This window comes from Apteryx mantelli, chromosome 3, assembly GCF_036417845.1.
Source record: "Apteryx mantelli isolate bAptMan1 chromosome 3, bAptMan1.hap1, whole genome shotgun sequence".
In the NCBI taxonomy this organism is placed as follows: Eukaryota; Metazoa; Chordata; class Aves; order Apterygiformes; family Apterygidae; genus Apteryx; species Apteryx mantelli.
In genome coordinates, this window is record NC_089980.1 from 19,081,616 (window position 1) to 19,100,288 (window position 18,673).

The window sequence follows — 18,673 nt, forward strand, 5'->3', positions numbered from 1 at the left end:
GCTCTCACCACCACCTACTTTTAGCTAAAGTTGCATATGAACCCCATCATAGCGCGCACAAGCAGCAGTGATGTGCTACTGAAAAAAATGCAGGAGCAGGTCCAGCACGTGTAAAATTCAGGGAAAGATTACACCTACCTTGTTTGCTTCATAAACAGACCAGTCAATCAAGACCAAGATTGCTACGTTTTGCTCCAAAAAACTAATCTCAGAGACTTCTGAGCTAGAACAAAGTGCTAAATATTTAATGTAAGCAAAAACTAAAAGTAAAACAACTTGTCTGATTCTCCATTAAATTTAAAGCAGGGCAAGAGTGAGATGGCTGACGAAGCAGCATTTAATTCCTCGCTGTATCTAGACCAGAATACCCAGCCTAATTTACGCAGACAGTCAGTCACAGTTCACATAATCACATACAGCAGAATATGACAGAGGAATTAAAGGACCAGGAAAGCATGCCTGAACTATGAGCTTCCTATTCTAAATGTATTAAATGCAGACATTCAATTCAGAAAAAGGCCAACCTGGTTGTTTCTTATTTTAAGCCAAAAATTTATTTCAAGCAGAAAATACAAGACGAATGATATAGCTTTTTTGATTACTTAAAAAATATATATATCAAATAGCCAATTTAAACTTAAGCTCCCACATGCTACAAAGATGCACTAGGAGAGATAGCCAAGAATATGTAATAAATTCTGGGATAGCAACTGATGAACAAATAAGGAATCATCTTATTGCATATGCTGGTCTTCTTTCCCCGGCTTCTTTTTGCAAACTGAATTGACACTTTAAGAATTTCAATTCACTGGGCTATATTGGCATTTGCCTCTAAATATTCATTTCTAGAAACAGGTGTGACGATTTGACAGCCAGACCTGTGCTTTTATTCTGATGCAAAGCAAAACTTACTCCTGCGAAGTCAGTGTAGCTACGCTACTGCAATAGAACATAATTAAACACCTAGTCTAAACTCTAGTTTTACTAAAATCATGGGCTAACTGCTGCTCAAACGCAAGGGAGCTGGCATTTCTTGAAAAGTCTCATTTGGAAAATAAAATATTTAAAGCTGTATCTAATGAAAACTCACTTCTTGCTAATGCCTCATTTTATTATATTGCATTTAAAAATCAATCACCCTCAAGTTTAGAACCAAACTCATTTCTACATCCCCTTCACCTGCCCTCTCTTTCCCATTCCTTTCACATTATTTATTAACTGCATTTGTGTTGTCATATCTAAAAATAACAGATGGGCATTTTAGGAGAGGGAAATAATTTCTCCAAACCTGTGAATGGCATACCATGCTTTAGGGCATTCAAAAATGAGAAATAATCATAAGCAATCACAATACAGAACTTCTGCGGAAAAGATTGTAACAATACACTTGTTCTCATAAAATGACAGCAGATCATGTCAAGTTTTCTGTAACTTTTTTTGATGTTTCTTTCATTCTGAGGCTTTGCTTGCATTTGAGCTCAGGATGATTCAGAACCCGAAAGCCTCTTTTTGGGTTAGGGCTCTTAAAGTTACCCCAAAGCAACAGACAAAATGAAAAGACAGACCTCATTTTTCAGTTTAAACTAGTCATCCTTTATAACAGTTTGCTGTTATAAACCAACGTGAACAGCAAAACCTAAACAGCTAATTTTTTTTTCTTCAGTTCAGCATTTTAATTGGATGTATTTTCCTGGAAAATTTTAAAATAAACTTATTGGTTAATAACTTGGATGCCTCACACAGAAGAACGTACATCCGAGATGTTACAAAGAACTGTCAATTTAAAAGGCTGGCATCTATAATAAGGATAAATCTGTAGTAAATCAAAAGACATTTTTCTGATGAGTCTTCAAGATTCATCACCTTAATACTCAAAAAGCACTATTAGAAACAGTGTTCTAAAAAGGGAGGTCAAAAAATGTCAGAAAAATCTATAGAAAGGACAGACACGTAGTTTCTGAGATCTCAGCACAAGAATAGGCAGAAGTTCAGGGCAACACTTCACGACGCAAGTGCCGGTGCACAGGCTGAGAGCTGGGTTCTCCTGGGCCCCCCAGAGTATGGGGGCAGCACGAGCAGAGCAGGATGCTTACAGAAATGAGTCCTTAGAAAGAGGATGCTAATGATCTGTTAATGCAATCACCAGAAAGAAAATCCCACATCTAACCACTATCACATTATTGTGGTTGATTAGTCAGAGGTGAGAAGAACGAAGGCAGAATCTGTTCTCCATATCCATAATTGGAGAGACAAGAAACAGCAGCCTTAAACTGTATCAACAGAGACTTCAACTAGAAAGATCTCCAATGGTAAGGGCAAGGAAGCACTGGGACAGGCTGCCTGGCGACACTGCAGAAACACCATTTTTATACGTTTTTAAAAACTGTCTTAGATAAACGTTTATCTGGAATGATGCTGCCTTGGGGCAATAAGACAGACTAGGTCAGGTTCCCTCCAGCCCACGTTTATATGATTCTACGAGCAAAGCTTCAGAAAGAAATAGGGTCCTTCTCTCCGTTCATCTGCAAAACTAGTAAGACTGGGATGTCCCCTGCTAGCAGTTAGCAAAGATTATGATCTAATAGGTCACCACATAAAAAGAGATCGGTCGGACTCAGGGACAAAGTTATGATTGCCACTGCTTTGATTACATCCTACACTACTGGAAAGCACTGGCACACCATAATCCTGGGCCTGATGAATAATCTATATACAGAGGTGGAATGGAATGGAAGAGGGAAGATGGAGAAGTCTACTATGAACTTTGGAATATATTAGGAAGGCATTTATTAGCTATTAGAAGAAGAAAATCAGGGGCTTAGAAAACAGATTCCACAGGAAGGTGGAAAAGTTGTTTCATATACCATATACTAGATCTTTAATTTCTGAAAAATACTATTAACTCTTCAATTTCATTTAAGAGTGTGGAAAGTATTTTTCTACAAAGCTGCTAAGCAGGTAAAAAGCAATGGTCCATCCTCAAAGGACATCATCTTCTATTCTCCTTGCATGGTGAGGAGCCTATGCTCTGAGCATGCTAGGAAATAAAATGACACTTTCCCATGGCTTTAGCTACACTTATTTTAGACAAAGTTCTTGTATGTAAAGCCAGTAAGAGCTTCAAAATCTCAGAACAAACTTAAAATTTCTCTTTGCAGTCAGTAAGAAGAGCATTTAAAACCGCCACTCTTCCCTCCTGTTCCTTTCTTCTTCTATTAGCTAGAAAACCTGCAGATAGCAAGAAATACAGCCCAAACTTAAGCTCAGCTGAGCTCTTTGTAGTCTTCATTTTAGGTTGACCAAAATTGGGCAGCTGCCCTCATCCCGGGAGTGCTGAGAGGAGGCCTAATATCTGCCTAAGCACAGGCTACTTCACTTGAAAATTAGTTTACTGATAAAAGAGAAAGATGTATTTAGAAAAACCACACACAGTTCTTTTACTTATAATGGGAGAGCATGGAAATCCCACAGAAAGTTTGATCCCAAGATCTTAATGCTGTTTATGAGACTTTCTCGCTGGTACCTACACTGTCTGCTGCTAAAGGGAAGCTCTTTGTTGAGCCAAAGTATGCCAAGAAACCCCAAGAAAGTAATTCATGAAAGAGATCAGAAATCAATGCTGAAAAAAAATAACACTGCAAGTTGGAGCTCAGGCAATGAAGGGAAAAAGGTGTGGAAATAGCTGGTTCATATTACCCTGTAGGAGTAATGAGAGAGAATATAAAAATCATTTACTAGAGAGAGTGGCTCTGATATTGTTAAGTGAGAGATGACAAGTCATTGCTCTCTAAACTGAGTAGGCAAAATAAACTAATTTCAATCCTTAATGGTTTGAAAGCCTATTACCTCTTTAAAGCATGGATAAATCTTATCCTAAGCTATGAAATTCTTGCTCTCAAGTTGCAACAGCCAATCTGAAGATGAAATATTATTATTCAGAAGAGCAACAAAAACAGGACAACTCAAAGAACTGTCTCATGGAGGAAAACAGGATAACCAAATACACAGAGCATAGTGCATGGCTAAACAAAGACGAAATCTGAGACAAGAAAGATAGCTACAAGTATATAAAGAATGCAGCTGTGAAGGAGAGAAAGACATGGAAGAAGCTGAGGGGAAAAAGAGTATCAGTACTTAAGTATTAAGAAACCCTGCTGATGATCAAATTATTTATGGATAAGACATACAGTAGATGATGACAGTTCACTCGCTGGAATGCAAATACAGGCTGGCTGGCTGATACAGTTACAAAAAATTCTACAATGAACAACATGATGGACCACAAAAGATCTATACTTGCAGGATTCAGAAAAAACAAAGCACCTTGCTTCATTTTTATTTACAGTATGGTCATCTTGCATAAATCGCCACATCCCACTGCTACTTAAAACGTCATCTGCAAATCCAGAATAATCTTGTTTTGAATTTGGTAGTAACAACTATCAGTGGCCTCAAACTTGCTCTGAACATCCGTGTTTGCTGATCCTTGCTCAGCCATATAGAAACATGACAAAATGATCTTGGACATTGACTTCCAACTGTCTTAATATCTTAATGAAAGCTCAAAATAAATGTTTTTTTTGCTAAAATTCAGATTGCTTCATGATGAAAGGGCTTCCTATTCCATAAGCTTTCTAGGCTGCAGTGTTTTGCTTTGTTAGTGTTGCTAACTAACAAGGAAGGAAAACCCTCTAGAGGGTAGAGAGCCTATCTGAAGAAAAAGAAAAAAAACCCAAAGGACTGTGTCACAGGTGTGACCTATCCTTGGCAGATTCAATGACAAGTACATTCCAAGAAAAGAAAGAAAGAAAAGAAAGAAAGAAAAGAAAGAAAGAAAAGAAAGAAAGAAAAGAAAGAAAGAAAAGAAAGAAAGAAAAGAAAGAAAGAAAAGAAAGAAAGAAAAGAAAGAAAGAAAAGAAAGAAAGAAAAGAAAGAAAGAAAAGAAAGAAAGAAAAGAAAGAAAGAAAAGAAAGAAAGAAAAGAAAGAAAGAAAAGAAAGAAAGAAAAGAAAGAAAGAAAAGAAAGAAAGAAAAGAAAGAAAGAAAAGAAAGAAAGAAAAGAAAGAAAGAAAAGAAAGAAAGAAAAGAAAGAAAGACTGACTATATATTAAGCCTGAAAGTGATAAATGTCAGATTAACCTCCCACCTCCCTGGCTCCCAAATTTTGAATAACCAGGTGTTTTGTGCTCGTGTTATCCAGCGGTTGGACCACTTGTTACTTTCTGAAACAAACGAGTGAACATATCTTCATCCACCACTAAGTGGTGCTGTTACCCTTGGAAAAGATCGTCTCCACATTCTCAAGTATGTGTTTGCAGAACAGGGGTTTTTTTAGCAGATGTACAGCTTTCTGTATTGTTTTTAATCAAAAAAATAAAATAAGAAGAGGGGATTATGCAAAAAAACAGTTTTAAAGTTGATTTAACTCTCAATAATCTTTACAGTAAAACTAGTTATTAAATTAGAGAACAAGTAACCCAGATTTTTGAGTGTTATTTAGATCAACTGCCCTAATCTAAGGCAAAACACTTATCAGGCAAGGACTATTTGGCAGTCCTCATGAAACGAGCTAACAGTGTCATTTAAGTTGTAGAGGCCAAGTCTGCACATAGCCCACAACTGCTCCGTAACTGGTGCACACTGGAACCACTTCCATGTGTCGCGGCAGCAGTTGTGCGTTCAGGGGCCCGAAAGCCAAGGCCACCTCCCGCCCCAGATGCATCCCGGCAGCTCGGAGAAGGCTGGGGCACCAAGTGAGAACAGCACGTGCTGCTGCCAACTCTATACATCACACAGGACATACGAAAAAGAAGAACAGGCTATTAAGCAGGACATGACGTTTACACGCCCAAAGCAGACTTCTGGAAAAAATAAATAAATAAAAAATAAAATTAAAAGCCTGCTGCAACGTCACAGGAAATCCAGCTATACCCAGCGGGGCTGGCTGAGGCACACACTGACACTGTACCCAGAGGAACTCACACGGTGACAACCGGGGCTGGAGACCTCCCTGACTAAATAAACTATGCGAGGGAGAAAAGGAAACTCCAGGAAACAGTAACTAAATTGTGTTTTGTGTTCATACATCTCATAAATGAAAATAGAAACTTGACATTCAGAAAACAAAAGTATAAATTAAGCACTTTGCTTTCAGCCTTTTTAAATTCTCAGCCACTGGTGATCAGAAAAAAAAACCTTCGTTTTGGGCACCTGAATCACTTTCTCCGCTATCAAAATGAAAAAAGCAGCTATTTTTAGGCAAAAAATCATAACATGCAAATCTATGACCTTTGCATACTTCAGTACTCTTACTGTGGCAGTGTTATGGCTCAGTAGATGAGGAGTAAAAATATTTAAAAAAAGCAACATAAACAGAAGTGAAATCAAGTTGCTGAGAAATAGACCAGAACGAAACTATATTAATGAAAGAGAGAGAAACATGGGGGTTTTTTTGGTGTTACAGTCCTTTTAAATGGATTTCAGGAAGCAAACAGGAAACTCTAGATGAAGTGCCTTCTCCCTTGCCGGGAGCCTGGGCAGCCCCAGCGTGGAAGCTGCAGCTCAGCACAGAGGAAGGGAAGGGAAGAGGCGGTCTGCGAAGCCCTTGCTCCATACAGTTTAGAGCCCTGCGGCCTGGCAAAGCGCGTTGTTTGTGCGGCCCTCAAGAGCTCTCCAGGAAGCCCTAGGAGTCCACGACTCCTCCTAGCTAGAGGTGACACAGGAGCCACCTTCTGCTTTTTTGCTGTGTGCATAGGAGACAACTCTCACACGGCCCCGCACCCGGAGCCCCAGACCTGGATCCAGGAGAGCAGGGGAGACGTCGCAATTTTCTTGCTCTTCTGTTAGGTGACCGTGGCTAGTGCCACCTCTCCACCCTGCCTCGGTTTTCTCATTTCTACAAAGAGGATGAGGAAACTGTGCTTTTCACTGAAGAGCAATCAATATTCAGAACCAAAAGGGGTGTGCTGCAGCTCGGGATGTGCAGATGTCACAGCCCAGCTCTAACTTGTTCACTCCCCTGCTCACAGAAAAATAATGTGTCATAACCCATATAATAATGAGTCATAACCCAGCTATAACTTGTTTACTCCATGGCTCACAGAAAAATAAAGCAAGGAAGCCCGATTCTTACAGCACAGGGAAGGAATTTAAGTAGTGCAGTATAATACTCCTCTCTCCTGTATTTTAATCAGGACATAATAATTATTTTAGTAAGCCTTCATTTTTATTACTATGGAACAAAAGTTTTAGTGTGGTTCAGCAGCTCAAACTTTTTCAGCATTCAGGCACCCTTTAATCTTTTAAATCATTAAGGCTTACATGTATAAGAAGAAAAACATAACAACATTCCAGCTTACATTCTCTATGACAAATGTCCATTCTTTGTCTTCAAACTCTTCAGCATGGGGATCCTAGAAAAACAAGAATGGAGAACTTAAGTCTAAAAATAATCCAGGGTGCAAGAAATTGTAATTCAGCCAACATTTTCATATGAAAATCATACACGTTTTTACCCACTAAAGAGGTTACAAAAGAATACTTTAGCTAAGATGCAGGCTTCAATGGATGTCAATAGGTGACAAATAAGCTGGTGTAAAACTTTGAACGATGATTTAATATAGATTCCCACAAAGATGAGACTCATTCTGATATGGGCCTGTAATTCTATTTCTTTTCATCCAGGGAAAAAAAAATTTCAATTTAACTCTTAAGTTCCCCCTTCCAAACAAATACAACAAATCTGTGCCTTGCAGAAAACAGTGGAGGAAGCCACTGTTCCTACCAGGATTGAGAAAGCATCTACGGCTGGTATCAAACCCATCATCCCAGTCTCCTAATGACCAAATTTCATCAGCATGAGCAGAGATCCAGGGTCACGGCATCAGTAGAACACCTCATGTCACTATAAATTACTTCAATACCTGTCCCTGCTTCACCATGTTTCTATCAAATCGCATGCAAGGAACAAGAAACACTTTCACCTACAGGAAGATATACAATGAGTTTCAGATTTTTGGCATTCATTTCCAAATTAACGTGCTTTCAATGCAATGGTGCAGGCTGTATTGCGGCTGTCTGAAATTAAGGTAACAGTGGAGACATGAAGTCAGCCTCCTTATGCCTCTGCCAGGGATTCTTCTTCAAAAAACTCCCCCCTCCTCAGTAATTTATCACCCAATTCTAGTTCTGAACAACCGTCACAAAATAACTTCTACTCCTTCCCTTGCAAAACACTTTCGCACACTATGAGAACGTAGCTTTAGGCTTTCTTCCTGACATGAAGACTAATTTTGCTATACCTCAACTTTATCCTATTATTAAGATTTTTCTAATTAACAAACACATAACAAATAACAGCAAAAAAAGAAGTATTACTTTCTTTTTCCAGCACACAAAAAGTTGGAAAGTGCGTTCTTAAATAAACCTGTTTGAATTCTGACATTTCTAGGAGGACATCGTGCCGCAGACTGCACGCCAGCCTCCTCCAAAGCAGTCCGGCAGCAGAACCCAGCAGAGAGGCTTCGCTGTTCTGCCAGACCCCTGCAAAATGCTGGCTGCCTTGCAGAAACCGGGCCACTGGGCATCGACCACAGCAAATTCAGCAACATGTCGTACAATCAGTACCATCATGAGCTACATATTTAATAGCTACAACCATAGGTGTCACGTAAAATATGCATTAAAAATGTATTACCCCCAAAATGTGTTTTCAATTCAGAAACAGTATAAAAAGGTGTTACTAGACACGGGTGTCAAATTTTGATACATGACTTTTTATAATGATTAAAAACAATCCAAATATTTTACATACTGCAAATGAGTGTAAAAAACATATTGTACTGCTAGCCATAATGATATAAGGGCAACTAAGTACATACACAAATTATGTCTAGATATGGTCATGTTCCAATTAATGTATTTGTAAATATCAGATTATTTAATTATATAGTCATCACATTAATCAGCTTTGTAGAATTATGCATTGTGTAAATAAGGTGTATTGATACCTAGCTGTTTTGCTGTAGACCGGTTCTACACATATCATTTTCTGTATTCCAGCTATTAAATACTTATCATTTTTCCAGGAGTTAACCTGGGGCAATTACCTTTTTTATTTAATTGCTTCCTCTGATACAGCATAAAATGATATAATGAGATTTAATGAAATCATTAATCACTTTATGTTTTAATAAGCTACTCTTTAATAAGTGACTGAACTCTCTAATATCTCACTCAGCTCTATCTTTTGCACAACTCTCCCGAAAGCTAGTAATACAAGCTTGCAGATTTACCTAAAACTACCTGCAAAATCAGGGTATTGTTACATGGTATTTCATCCTGTGTAACAAACCAGACGACCTTTGTTTTATCCATGCGAGGCAATAATCGATAAAGAAAACTAAAGCTCTTCTATTAATGGCAATAATGCTGATTCATACCTCTGAAGGCTACAGAATCAGGTGCTTTGCTGTGTATTTCAGATAATCTGACAGAGCAAAATAGTATCGTATAACAAAAAGACTTCTTAATGTCAAGTGCATGCTAACGTGCTGTTAAAGTGAGTTGTTAACACTTCTGAAAAAATGAATTCCAGTATATTAACCGCAAACTCCCTACCAATTACCTAGAGAAAAAATAAAAATGAAAAGCTTCAGGTGCTTGTCTGAGTAATCCTCTAATGAGCAACCTTACCAAAAATTCACAGGGTATGGAATATGCTAAAATCTGGTCACTTTTGCATATATGGAGCATATTTCATATTTAAAGACAACTAAGTTTTTAAAAATTCTGCTTCTTATTTGTTAAGAGCTGCATTTCTTCTTAGCCTTTTAAAATGCCTCCAAAACAGAAAACCCTGAATAAGTTTATATACATGCACGTTCTGGTGCAACAGCCAGGTAAGCTGGCTTCACTCTTCTCGCTAACATGCTTTTATCAGAAGTCCAAGGAGCAGCACGCACAGCTCTATCTCTAGCTAATTTATACCCTCATTAGGTGGTCAGCATCAACAGATACTTCCACAATCACAGTTACAGCGTCGTTTCCGCTGCAACCTCCATTTCGCCCTTTGGGCTAACATGTCCATGGGTGGTCTCTTATAAAAAGTGATGTTTCCGTAAGTCTGGTTAATCCTTCAATTTATTTTGGACTTACAGAGGGTAAATACCAACACAAAATCTAACAACGTATACTCTCCTCCCTGCCTCATGGCTGGCCCGTACTCTCTCCCACATAAGACTCAAGTGGCCAATTTTGCAAGCTGTTACCCAAGGCCTGTATAGCTCACTACTTCTAGGAAAAAATGACAGTGCAATAGAAAGAAGAGCCCTAGTGGTAACAGTGAAAGCAGCCTTTGAAATTTTCAGCATATGGAAGTCCTCCTGATAACACAGCACACACAACCCCATCTCACCCGCAAGCACAGAAAACTATTCACTGAGCTTGAAAATAAACTGCCTTAAAATGTGCAGCTGCAAACACCTAAAACCAAGAGTTACTACAAACAGACCTCATTCGCCTCCTCCCTTCTGAAAGCAAATGATAACAAACACTACCTGGTGAGCAGCAGGAACAAACACAGCCTCTAATATTTTTCTCAGTCTGAAATCTCCTTGCACCATCATCGTATTATAACTTCACTGTAACACAAAAGGAACATGGGTTTGCAAGAGCCAAGCATTTTCCTGATAACGCTCATTCTCTTTACCCGAGCACTGCAGATACAAAACCATGCTCCTTAGCCAACATTCATTGTGGCTTTGCCTTGAATTGGAAACTGTGAGTACTTGGATAAATGGATTGAAAGACCTCTTGTTCCTCCTCATTTTACTATGTTTAAAAAAAAAAAAAAATCCTTAATGACAGGACATCACCCTTCTCACTCACAGTTCGCCTACAGTGAGATCCCCCCCCTCAGCTAATCATTTCTCCAGCTCTCTTTCCAAGGTCAACAGAGTGCTTTGGTCCACCAGCTTAAACCTGGCCCATCAGTTCATGTTTTCCCAGTAACTCTGTTAACTGCCTCCTTGAGGCTCCCTGGCCCTCAACAAGCTCAGTCCTGCAACCTCTCTTCCTCCGTAACCCCAACCATCAGGTGCTTTCTCTGCAAGCCCGTTCTGCCCATCTGTCCACCAACTGCCAGAAAACAGAAAACTCTTCTGGATTAGTGCAAAGGAAACACAACAGGGGATTTGTGTCACATTTTCGTGCTCTCTGTTGAGCAATCTATCATCAGTCCATTCAGCAAAGATCTGCATCAAGACTAGACCTTTTCTACAGGATATAAAGTGGTTTCAAATGCCTGAAGACTACCATTTTCCCATAAGTTTAGGTTGTCATTAGAGCTATTTTTGTATCTCTAGGAATGGGAATGAAAGAAAGATATCAGTATAACAAAGGACTACTCCTTCCCCTAATCAGCAGCCAGGAGTGGGGAAAATCTTCAAACTGTTGGTGTCCTCAGAATCCTTTCTTCTTTCTTTCCCCATGCCTCCTCCCTAGACTTTCCCGGCTGTTGAAGCGTGTCTTTCAGTTATATTCCTTCATACCAGCCTTAATCTTTGGTCTTTCTTCTTGGGGAATAACTACTTAAGAACTGTCATACTGAATCAGATCAAGTGATTACTGAGTTCACGGTCTGTCCTCTGCCAGCGGCCAACAGCAGATGCTCTGGGTACTCCAGCATCTGTCCTCAGCATTTCTATTTAGCTCTTCGAAGTTGCAGAAGATTCAAAACTTGACCCAATTCTTGTCCCTTTCAATGCTGTTTGCAGAGATCTGATTAGTCTAGAAAAATCACATATCTCTGGTCAGCTTTTATTTCACTGAATTTCTGGAAAGCAGTGAGCTCCAGGCAAACTGGCAGACTTTTTACTCTCCATCACTGCACCACGCTACGGACAGCTCACACTTTCCTGTCCAGCATCTGAGCTAGAGGCAACAAGGCTCGATTTCTTTTTAATAGTTTCTATAATATAGTTTCTAAAATTAGCCCCCACACTAAGCCTGGAAGTTTTATTTAGTGTGAAAACATTTTTGTACTTTTCACATCCCTGATGTTATGATTTTTGTATCTGACACGCAGCATCTGGTCCACACAGCCGGTTTTCCTATTACGGAGTATCGCCCATAGTGTCACTCCTACACAGCAACAAGTATGTTCTGAACCTGGATTTGTTCTTTGCTGCTAGGAAATGGCTTGACTGTCTCAAGGAAAAAAAAACTCAATGCATTGGCTATGCGGCAGTATAACGCTAGCGTATGCTACTCTATGGTAAGGTAAATTACACAGATTTGAGCATAGTGTATAATAAACCTATCGACTTCATGGTAAAAAAAACAAAAAACCAAAACCCCATGTACCGCAAGAATGTGAATCGGCTTTTGCCATGAGATAGATTTGGATGATTAGTACAAAGGAATTACCTTTTGGCAATTATTTCCTGTACTACCGTACATGAGTCAAAAAATGGCTTTGTCCTGTGTGGTCAAGATCACTAGAGACCAGGGGGCTCTACACTACGCTATTTCACATCTGGAAGACATATCACACGTCTTACACCCTGCTTATGAGAATAACTTTGGATCTGGGAAGGATGACATGCATATTAGTCAGTTGTCCTTATTTTTATAGATATATTCGACCTCAAAGAAAGCCAGAGTTACAGAATGCCCCCAAATACATTTGTCCTTCTGCCTCACCGCTGGCCTACTTCTTCCTCCTCCTGCTGCCCTACGCCCAGTGTAAAACTGGGGGAAGGTGAGCTGTACAGCAACAGCCCTCAAAGACCAAGAGCCCCAAGACACACCACCCCCTCAGAGGGTAGAGAAAGGTGGCGCTTCAGTAACAGTGCAAAACTTGCCAACGGCTGCCCCCAACTTACTACTCGCCTGGTAAAAACCTGGACTGCAGGTTCTCATGATGATGTTGTTCAGTAAAACACCTTCCCCCAGCCTCAACTTAAACTCCAGAGAGAAAGTCAACAGTAACACCTCAAAACCAGGCAAACCCTGTTAGTGCATGGTGAGTAGGGCACGGCCAGCATCGTAATCAAAACACGTTACTTGACTCAGGCTTACAAGCGAGATGATACGGGATTTGTTCAGAGAGGTATACAGGGATGGGAGTACTTTCAACAACGCAAGTCCCTTTTTATGATTTTTTTTTTCTTATTTTACTCAAAGCATTTATTTTTCTGTGCTTAAAAGCATATGCCTTTTTGGGAAAAAAAATCTTTTTTCAAACTTTGGAATGAAGAGCTAGTAATCTTTCCCTTTTGCTGCAATTGTAAACTAGTATGATAAACCACGTGTATTACTGACAAATAGAGTGTTTTCTGTAATACAACGAAGCAAAGTCCATGCCTACCCCAAATGAGTAAACATCTCTGCTTCAGAAGTTCAGTTTAAGCTAGACAATAATGATGTTGCAATTTAAATCCTTATAGCACAATGGACATATTCACTTAGCTTCGCTAAAAGCCCTAGGCTTACTTGACACTGAAAATTTCTCATTTAAAATCTCTCCCAATTGATATATGTATGTGTTTGCACAGAAAAACCACATACAAATACACAGGCTCTCATATATGACAGTTAAGCCTTGCTTATGTATGGACTCTAAAACTGAACTTCTGGAGTGCAACCATGGAAACAGTGAAAAATGTGAATTCAGCTAGCTTTTCCGGCATTTGTGGATCTTTCTATGAAAGCACCACAAATCACGGACTTAAGACGCACAATAGGTTTATTGTTTCACAGTACTTCTTTCTTCCCATTTTGGTCAAGAATTCAAGGACATAATGACACATAAATGTAAAACAGGGCAAGGAACGAAGTGAAACTTTCAGAACAGCTGGAACTTTTTATTTAATTAGCACTTTAACTAGCTAGATGGACAGGAACTACAAGGGCGGATGAATCGGTTTATATTCCCACTTGATGCTTTTCCTTAAAAGACTTCAGAGCATTATAAAGTTTTACCAGCAACCCAGAATTATGTGAAAAGATTTTTTATTTGAAATGAAAGTTCCCTAGAGGAGAGTCACACTCCCCTCAATGCTCAGTTCTGCTTGCTTCAGAACGGCAGATACACTGCTGGAAAAAGGCTAAGACCCAAAATAGGGACACACAGATAATGCAAACCATCCAGTCCGTTGACTGATCATAGGCACTTTACTAGCCAGTTTTCAAGTGTCCGCTGGTGACTACTGAAGAGGATATTCTTCACATTCTCATCAGTACTTGAAACTGTGACTTATCTCCTAGTGCTACCAGCAACACATTTCAACAGCCACTTACAAACGCAGAGCCACTACTGTGTGAATCGTTTCCCAAAACACGTAGCTGTCTATTTTGGAGCCTGCTCTTCCCCTCCCCTACACTTCTATTTCAAACAGCACCACAGTGCTAATTTGTTATCTTTGATTCTTACAAAGCTCTGTCACAGCGACCTGCTCCCATCACTAGGCTCTGCCTCTGTGGACGCAAAGCCAGCAGCTTGCCCAAGATTTGCAGTTGTAACGAAGGAGGACAATTAGCCTTTGTTGAACAACAGGGCCACCTTAAGCGTACTTATTCCGAAGCGTCAAGCGTTGGTTGGGCCGGCACTCTCCTTCACAGCGAGCTGTTCCTAAAGGACCCTCTGCTTTTACACAACTGCAAAGTGAGCCGTCTCCTTCCTGAGCTTTACAGCTTTAACTGTTTTAGCCTCCCTCCTGCCAGAGGAGGCAAGGATATAAATAACTGTCTTGTAAGCCAGCTCCTCGAAAGGCTGCTGCAGTGTGCTATTACACACCTCCCTTTCCACTCGGGCACTGACTGCCAGCCCACAAGGTGTGCAAAACACAGCTGGCTCCTTCCGACCCTCTCAGCCAGACGCCCCAGCGACAAACGCCAGCTCTCCCAGCGTTAGGCCAGACTCTGGGCCACAGCTGAAGCGCCGCCGCCGCCGCAGCAGTGAGCCAACTCATTCATTCAGACTGCCAGGCACGGCAGAAACTGCACTGACACCATATTCTGCCTGTAATAATACGCCATTCAAAGCTAACTCATCCAGGCAGAGTGCTCTTCTCACGCAGACGTAGCGCTGCTGGTATATAAGCTGGCTTGTTCAGAAAGGCCTGCTCTGTACTACGCCTGCACACCCTTGGAAAGAAAAAGGCGATTTTGGTCACTTTTACAGGCACTCTTGTCGGAGGAGCCAGAGGCTCGATTAGAGCAGATTTATGTAAGGGCTGCCTGGGAGCATGACGCTTCTTTGCTTGATCTCAATACTCTAATTATAAAAGCTTTTGCTGGGTCTCTGGAGATCAGTACGCGCTGCTCCCAGAAAGCCCAGCCGCTGGGGCGAGTCACACTCCTCCCTCTCCTCCCCAGTCAAGCCATGCAAGGGGCAGCACAGGGACAGACTCATTTGGGGAAGAGGCAAGAGAAGGGAGAGGACCCAAGAACAGATCTGTCTGCAGAGTCACAGCGCTGGGTAAAATTAGGGGTGTAGTAACACCAAGCACTGGCTCCAGAGGCCCTTCTCTCCCATCGTTCTCTTGTTCCAGCCCCCACGCTGCAGGTCAGCTCACTGCAGTGGCAGAGCTACGAGTTTCCGAGGCTATGCTACAAAATACACCCCTGAAGTGGTGCAGCTCGAAATGAAAATGAATGTGGGATGGCAGGAGAAGATGGGAGACCTTTTACCTCCAAAGTCATTGCATCACAGAATTGCAGCCAAAAAACTTGATCGATAGCTCTTCACACAACATACTATTGTATATGCCTTCAAGAAATTAGGTACATTCCTGCTTCAGTTTAAAAGTTAGAAATATTAAATAACATCTCACGTGTTACATAACCATATTCAGTTTGTATAGATATGCAATGTAGTCACATAATGGTGTCAAACTTCTTAATTCAAGTAGAGGCCCTTGAAGCATGCAAAGGCAAACAATTTTTGCTAGTGAACTTTTGAACCCCAGTTGAAGAAAACGTGCTTGCTGAGAGACAAATTTATGATAATTAGCATCACTGGCAACCCAGGATGTTTCACTCCATTGGCCATCCCAAGAACAAAAAAAAAAAAAAAAAAAGCACATAAGAGAGAAACCCCCTTTTTATGCTTAATGAACCAAGTAATAAATTCTCATTCTAAGGCTAACTAGGAGCCCCTTCTAAGCAGTTATCCAGGGGAGCCCCAAAAGCAAAGAAATATAAAAATCACTAATCAGAAAAAAATTATGTTACTGTTGCCCTAAGTTGTAAAAGGTACAATTTATAAGTAAGAACAGCTAGAATGTAGCTGGAGACAGCAGCGTAAAAACCAGAAAGAACTAAGGGCATGAAAGTCCCAGAAGTCTTGCTCAGCCTCCTGGGTAATCTCCCACGCTATCGTATATGCAAAGCTGTGTTGCTTATCTGTACGCAGAAAGGACTTTGCCCAATGATAATCGAGTAGTAAGTCCTAGCACAACCACCATCTTCTCTCCCTACTTCACAGGAAGCAAGATGAGACTTTTTTTTTAATAAAAAAATACATTTCCTAGAACTCCCACACAAAATCTTAAAATTGTCTGCCCTACTCAATCATTCCACATCCGCTCCTAAGGCTGTGATGTTTGTGTGACATAGTAAATGCTACGAAATTAAAAGCTGGATTCTGTTTCATAGTCAATAGCATAAGAAACACTGTCACTGCACTGCAACTCAATAAACCAGTCTAGGAACAGCTGTGTTTTGACTTCTCCTGGCTTATAGTATTTAAGGAAAACAAACTAGACTATAACCCATGCTGAATTAGACCTCTGTCCAGCGAACACTTACACATGTACTAAACACTATGCAAATGACCAGCCATAAATCAACTCAATGAGATATACCAGAGTGTTACTTAAACTACAAGAGCAGCTCTGGCATGGCCCAGACCACAATTCTCTCTGGGATTTATGCTCTGGACCTAAGGCTGTGAAGTTCATGAGTTAATAAAATCAGCAAGATTAGGCCTTTATAAATGTAATTTGAAGTTTCCAGGCAGCGTTATTCATATGTTACATACAGAATTAAGATTATGCTTTACAAACATACCTTAAAAAGCGTCACGGTGATTTCCACATTTTCAGGAACGGGCCATACCACCACCCCGCGGTATGGGTTTTTGATTCCAGGCTGCCAGCTATGAGCCTAGAAGAAGAAAAGAAACAGTTGTCTTAGCACCAACGTAGAAGTGCTGACTCAACTCCCATGGGACCAGTGTAGGTAGATGCAACAGTTTCTGACGCCAAAAAGACTGCTGTCCTAAATACATGACTCTGCTGAACCCTATAAAAGACATCATTAAGAATGTGAGTAAGGAAACTCAGATCATTAGCAGGAGTTTTTCCACTGAACTAAAACCATCCCTTGCAAGCTCCTGCATTCTGGTCTCTAAGTACCTAGTGCAGATCAGGACACACAGAACGCTGCAGAACTGAAAGCCACGAGGAAGGACAGCGCTTCCGTAACAAGCTGAGCTTTATTTTGTTTTTATCCAGACGAGGGAATGCTTTCATTTAAAGAAAATTTGATGACTACAAGCACATTGTGCAGGCATAGCCATTTGCAGACTTAAATAAAAATGTCTTTTTGCTCTAGTTAAGAAAAAATAAAACAACAATTTAGAGTACAGATTAAATGCTACTAAACCATTTAAACTCTTAAGAATTAGTATGTTGCGGTATCTACAACTAGAAAAGATCATGACAGAACACAGTAAAAGTCCCTGAGAACTTGCCTATCTTTGAATATCAATCTGGATGGATGGATGGTCTGTATTTAAATTGTAACAGCTAGTCCTGAAAAACACCATGTGTGAGCATTTCTATTTTGGAACAAATATGCTTTTTTTCAAGCTTAGCTTAATCCTTTTTGTGATGCTGTAAGACAGAAATGAGGGAGGGAAGCTGATGCACAAGTGATTGCTGAGCAGCATGGGTGTTATTAAAAATTTGTTGAAGTTTTCATTAGGAAAAAAATGTATAATCTACCTGCTGTTATCTGAAGCCAATTAAGTGGGCTTTTTTTTCCCCCCTAATTCTAGGGTATCACTCTGTTCATCGCAGTCCTGTTCAACACTCAGAACTCCAGATTAAAATTCCCTATTAGAACAAATTATTGCTATAATAAGGTTAGTAGAATTTGCATCTTGGTTACCCTAAGGTTATCTGGGCAACTTCAAATGCGAATTTACTATACCAAAGTGGGAAAGACACAGACGGTGAAACAGTCCTGTTCGATCACATAAAGGCAATAATTCTCAACTGCTCTGTCTACTGTAGGCAGCGTGTATTCTAGAGGCCAGGTTCATACTTGACAGCCCCATTGCACAGGCCTGCTGCCTGCACAAGACCTCCTGCATTCGAGCCCTACCCATCGTGGGCCACCAGAGCCTGCAGCGTCACAGGCCCTGCACACAGACTCGCTCCTCTCTCTAATCCCACAAGCCACGCAAAGCAGAGTCCTGCGGATTAACTAAAGGTGACTGTAACTGCTAAAGCAGCAGGGGCAAGAAAGGAAGGATGCAAAAGGCAGAGGCAGAAGATTTGGGAAGAGGGTGAAGGTAAGGAATGGAGAAGCTATTAGTAGAATTCAGCCTATGTAACCGTCAGAGAAAAAAGCCCTACCTCCACAGCTACGTATCTATCTATCTA

The 18,673-nt window shown here is 40.5% G+C and overlaps 1 protein-coding gene across 9 annotated transcripts in view; it reads right to left on the reverse strand.

Annotated features, from left to right (window-relative positions):
• Positions 1 to 18,673, reverse strand: part of EHBP1 (EH domain binding protein 1) — a 223,166-nt gene that overhangs the window by 162,061 nt on the left and 42,432 nt on the right. For all 9 annotated transcript variants that reach the window (XM_067292807.1, XM_067292809.1, XM_067292803.1 and 6 more), the window contains exons 4-5: positions 17,073 to 17,168; positions 7,358 to 7,411 (exon numbers count right to left, since the gene is read on the reverse strand). In XM_067292807.1, coding sequence (XP_067148908.1) covers positions 7,358 to 7,411; positions 17,073 to 17,168 — 150 coding nt within the window. The remainder of the gene's footprint in view (positions 1 to 7,357; positions 7,412 to 17,072; positions 17,169 to 18,673) is intronic.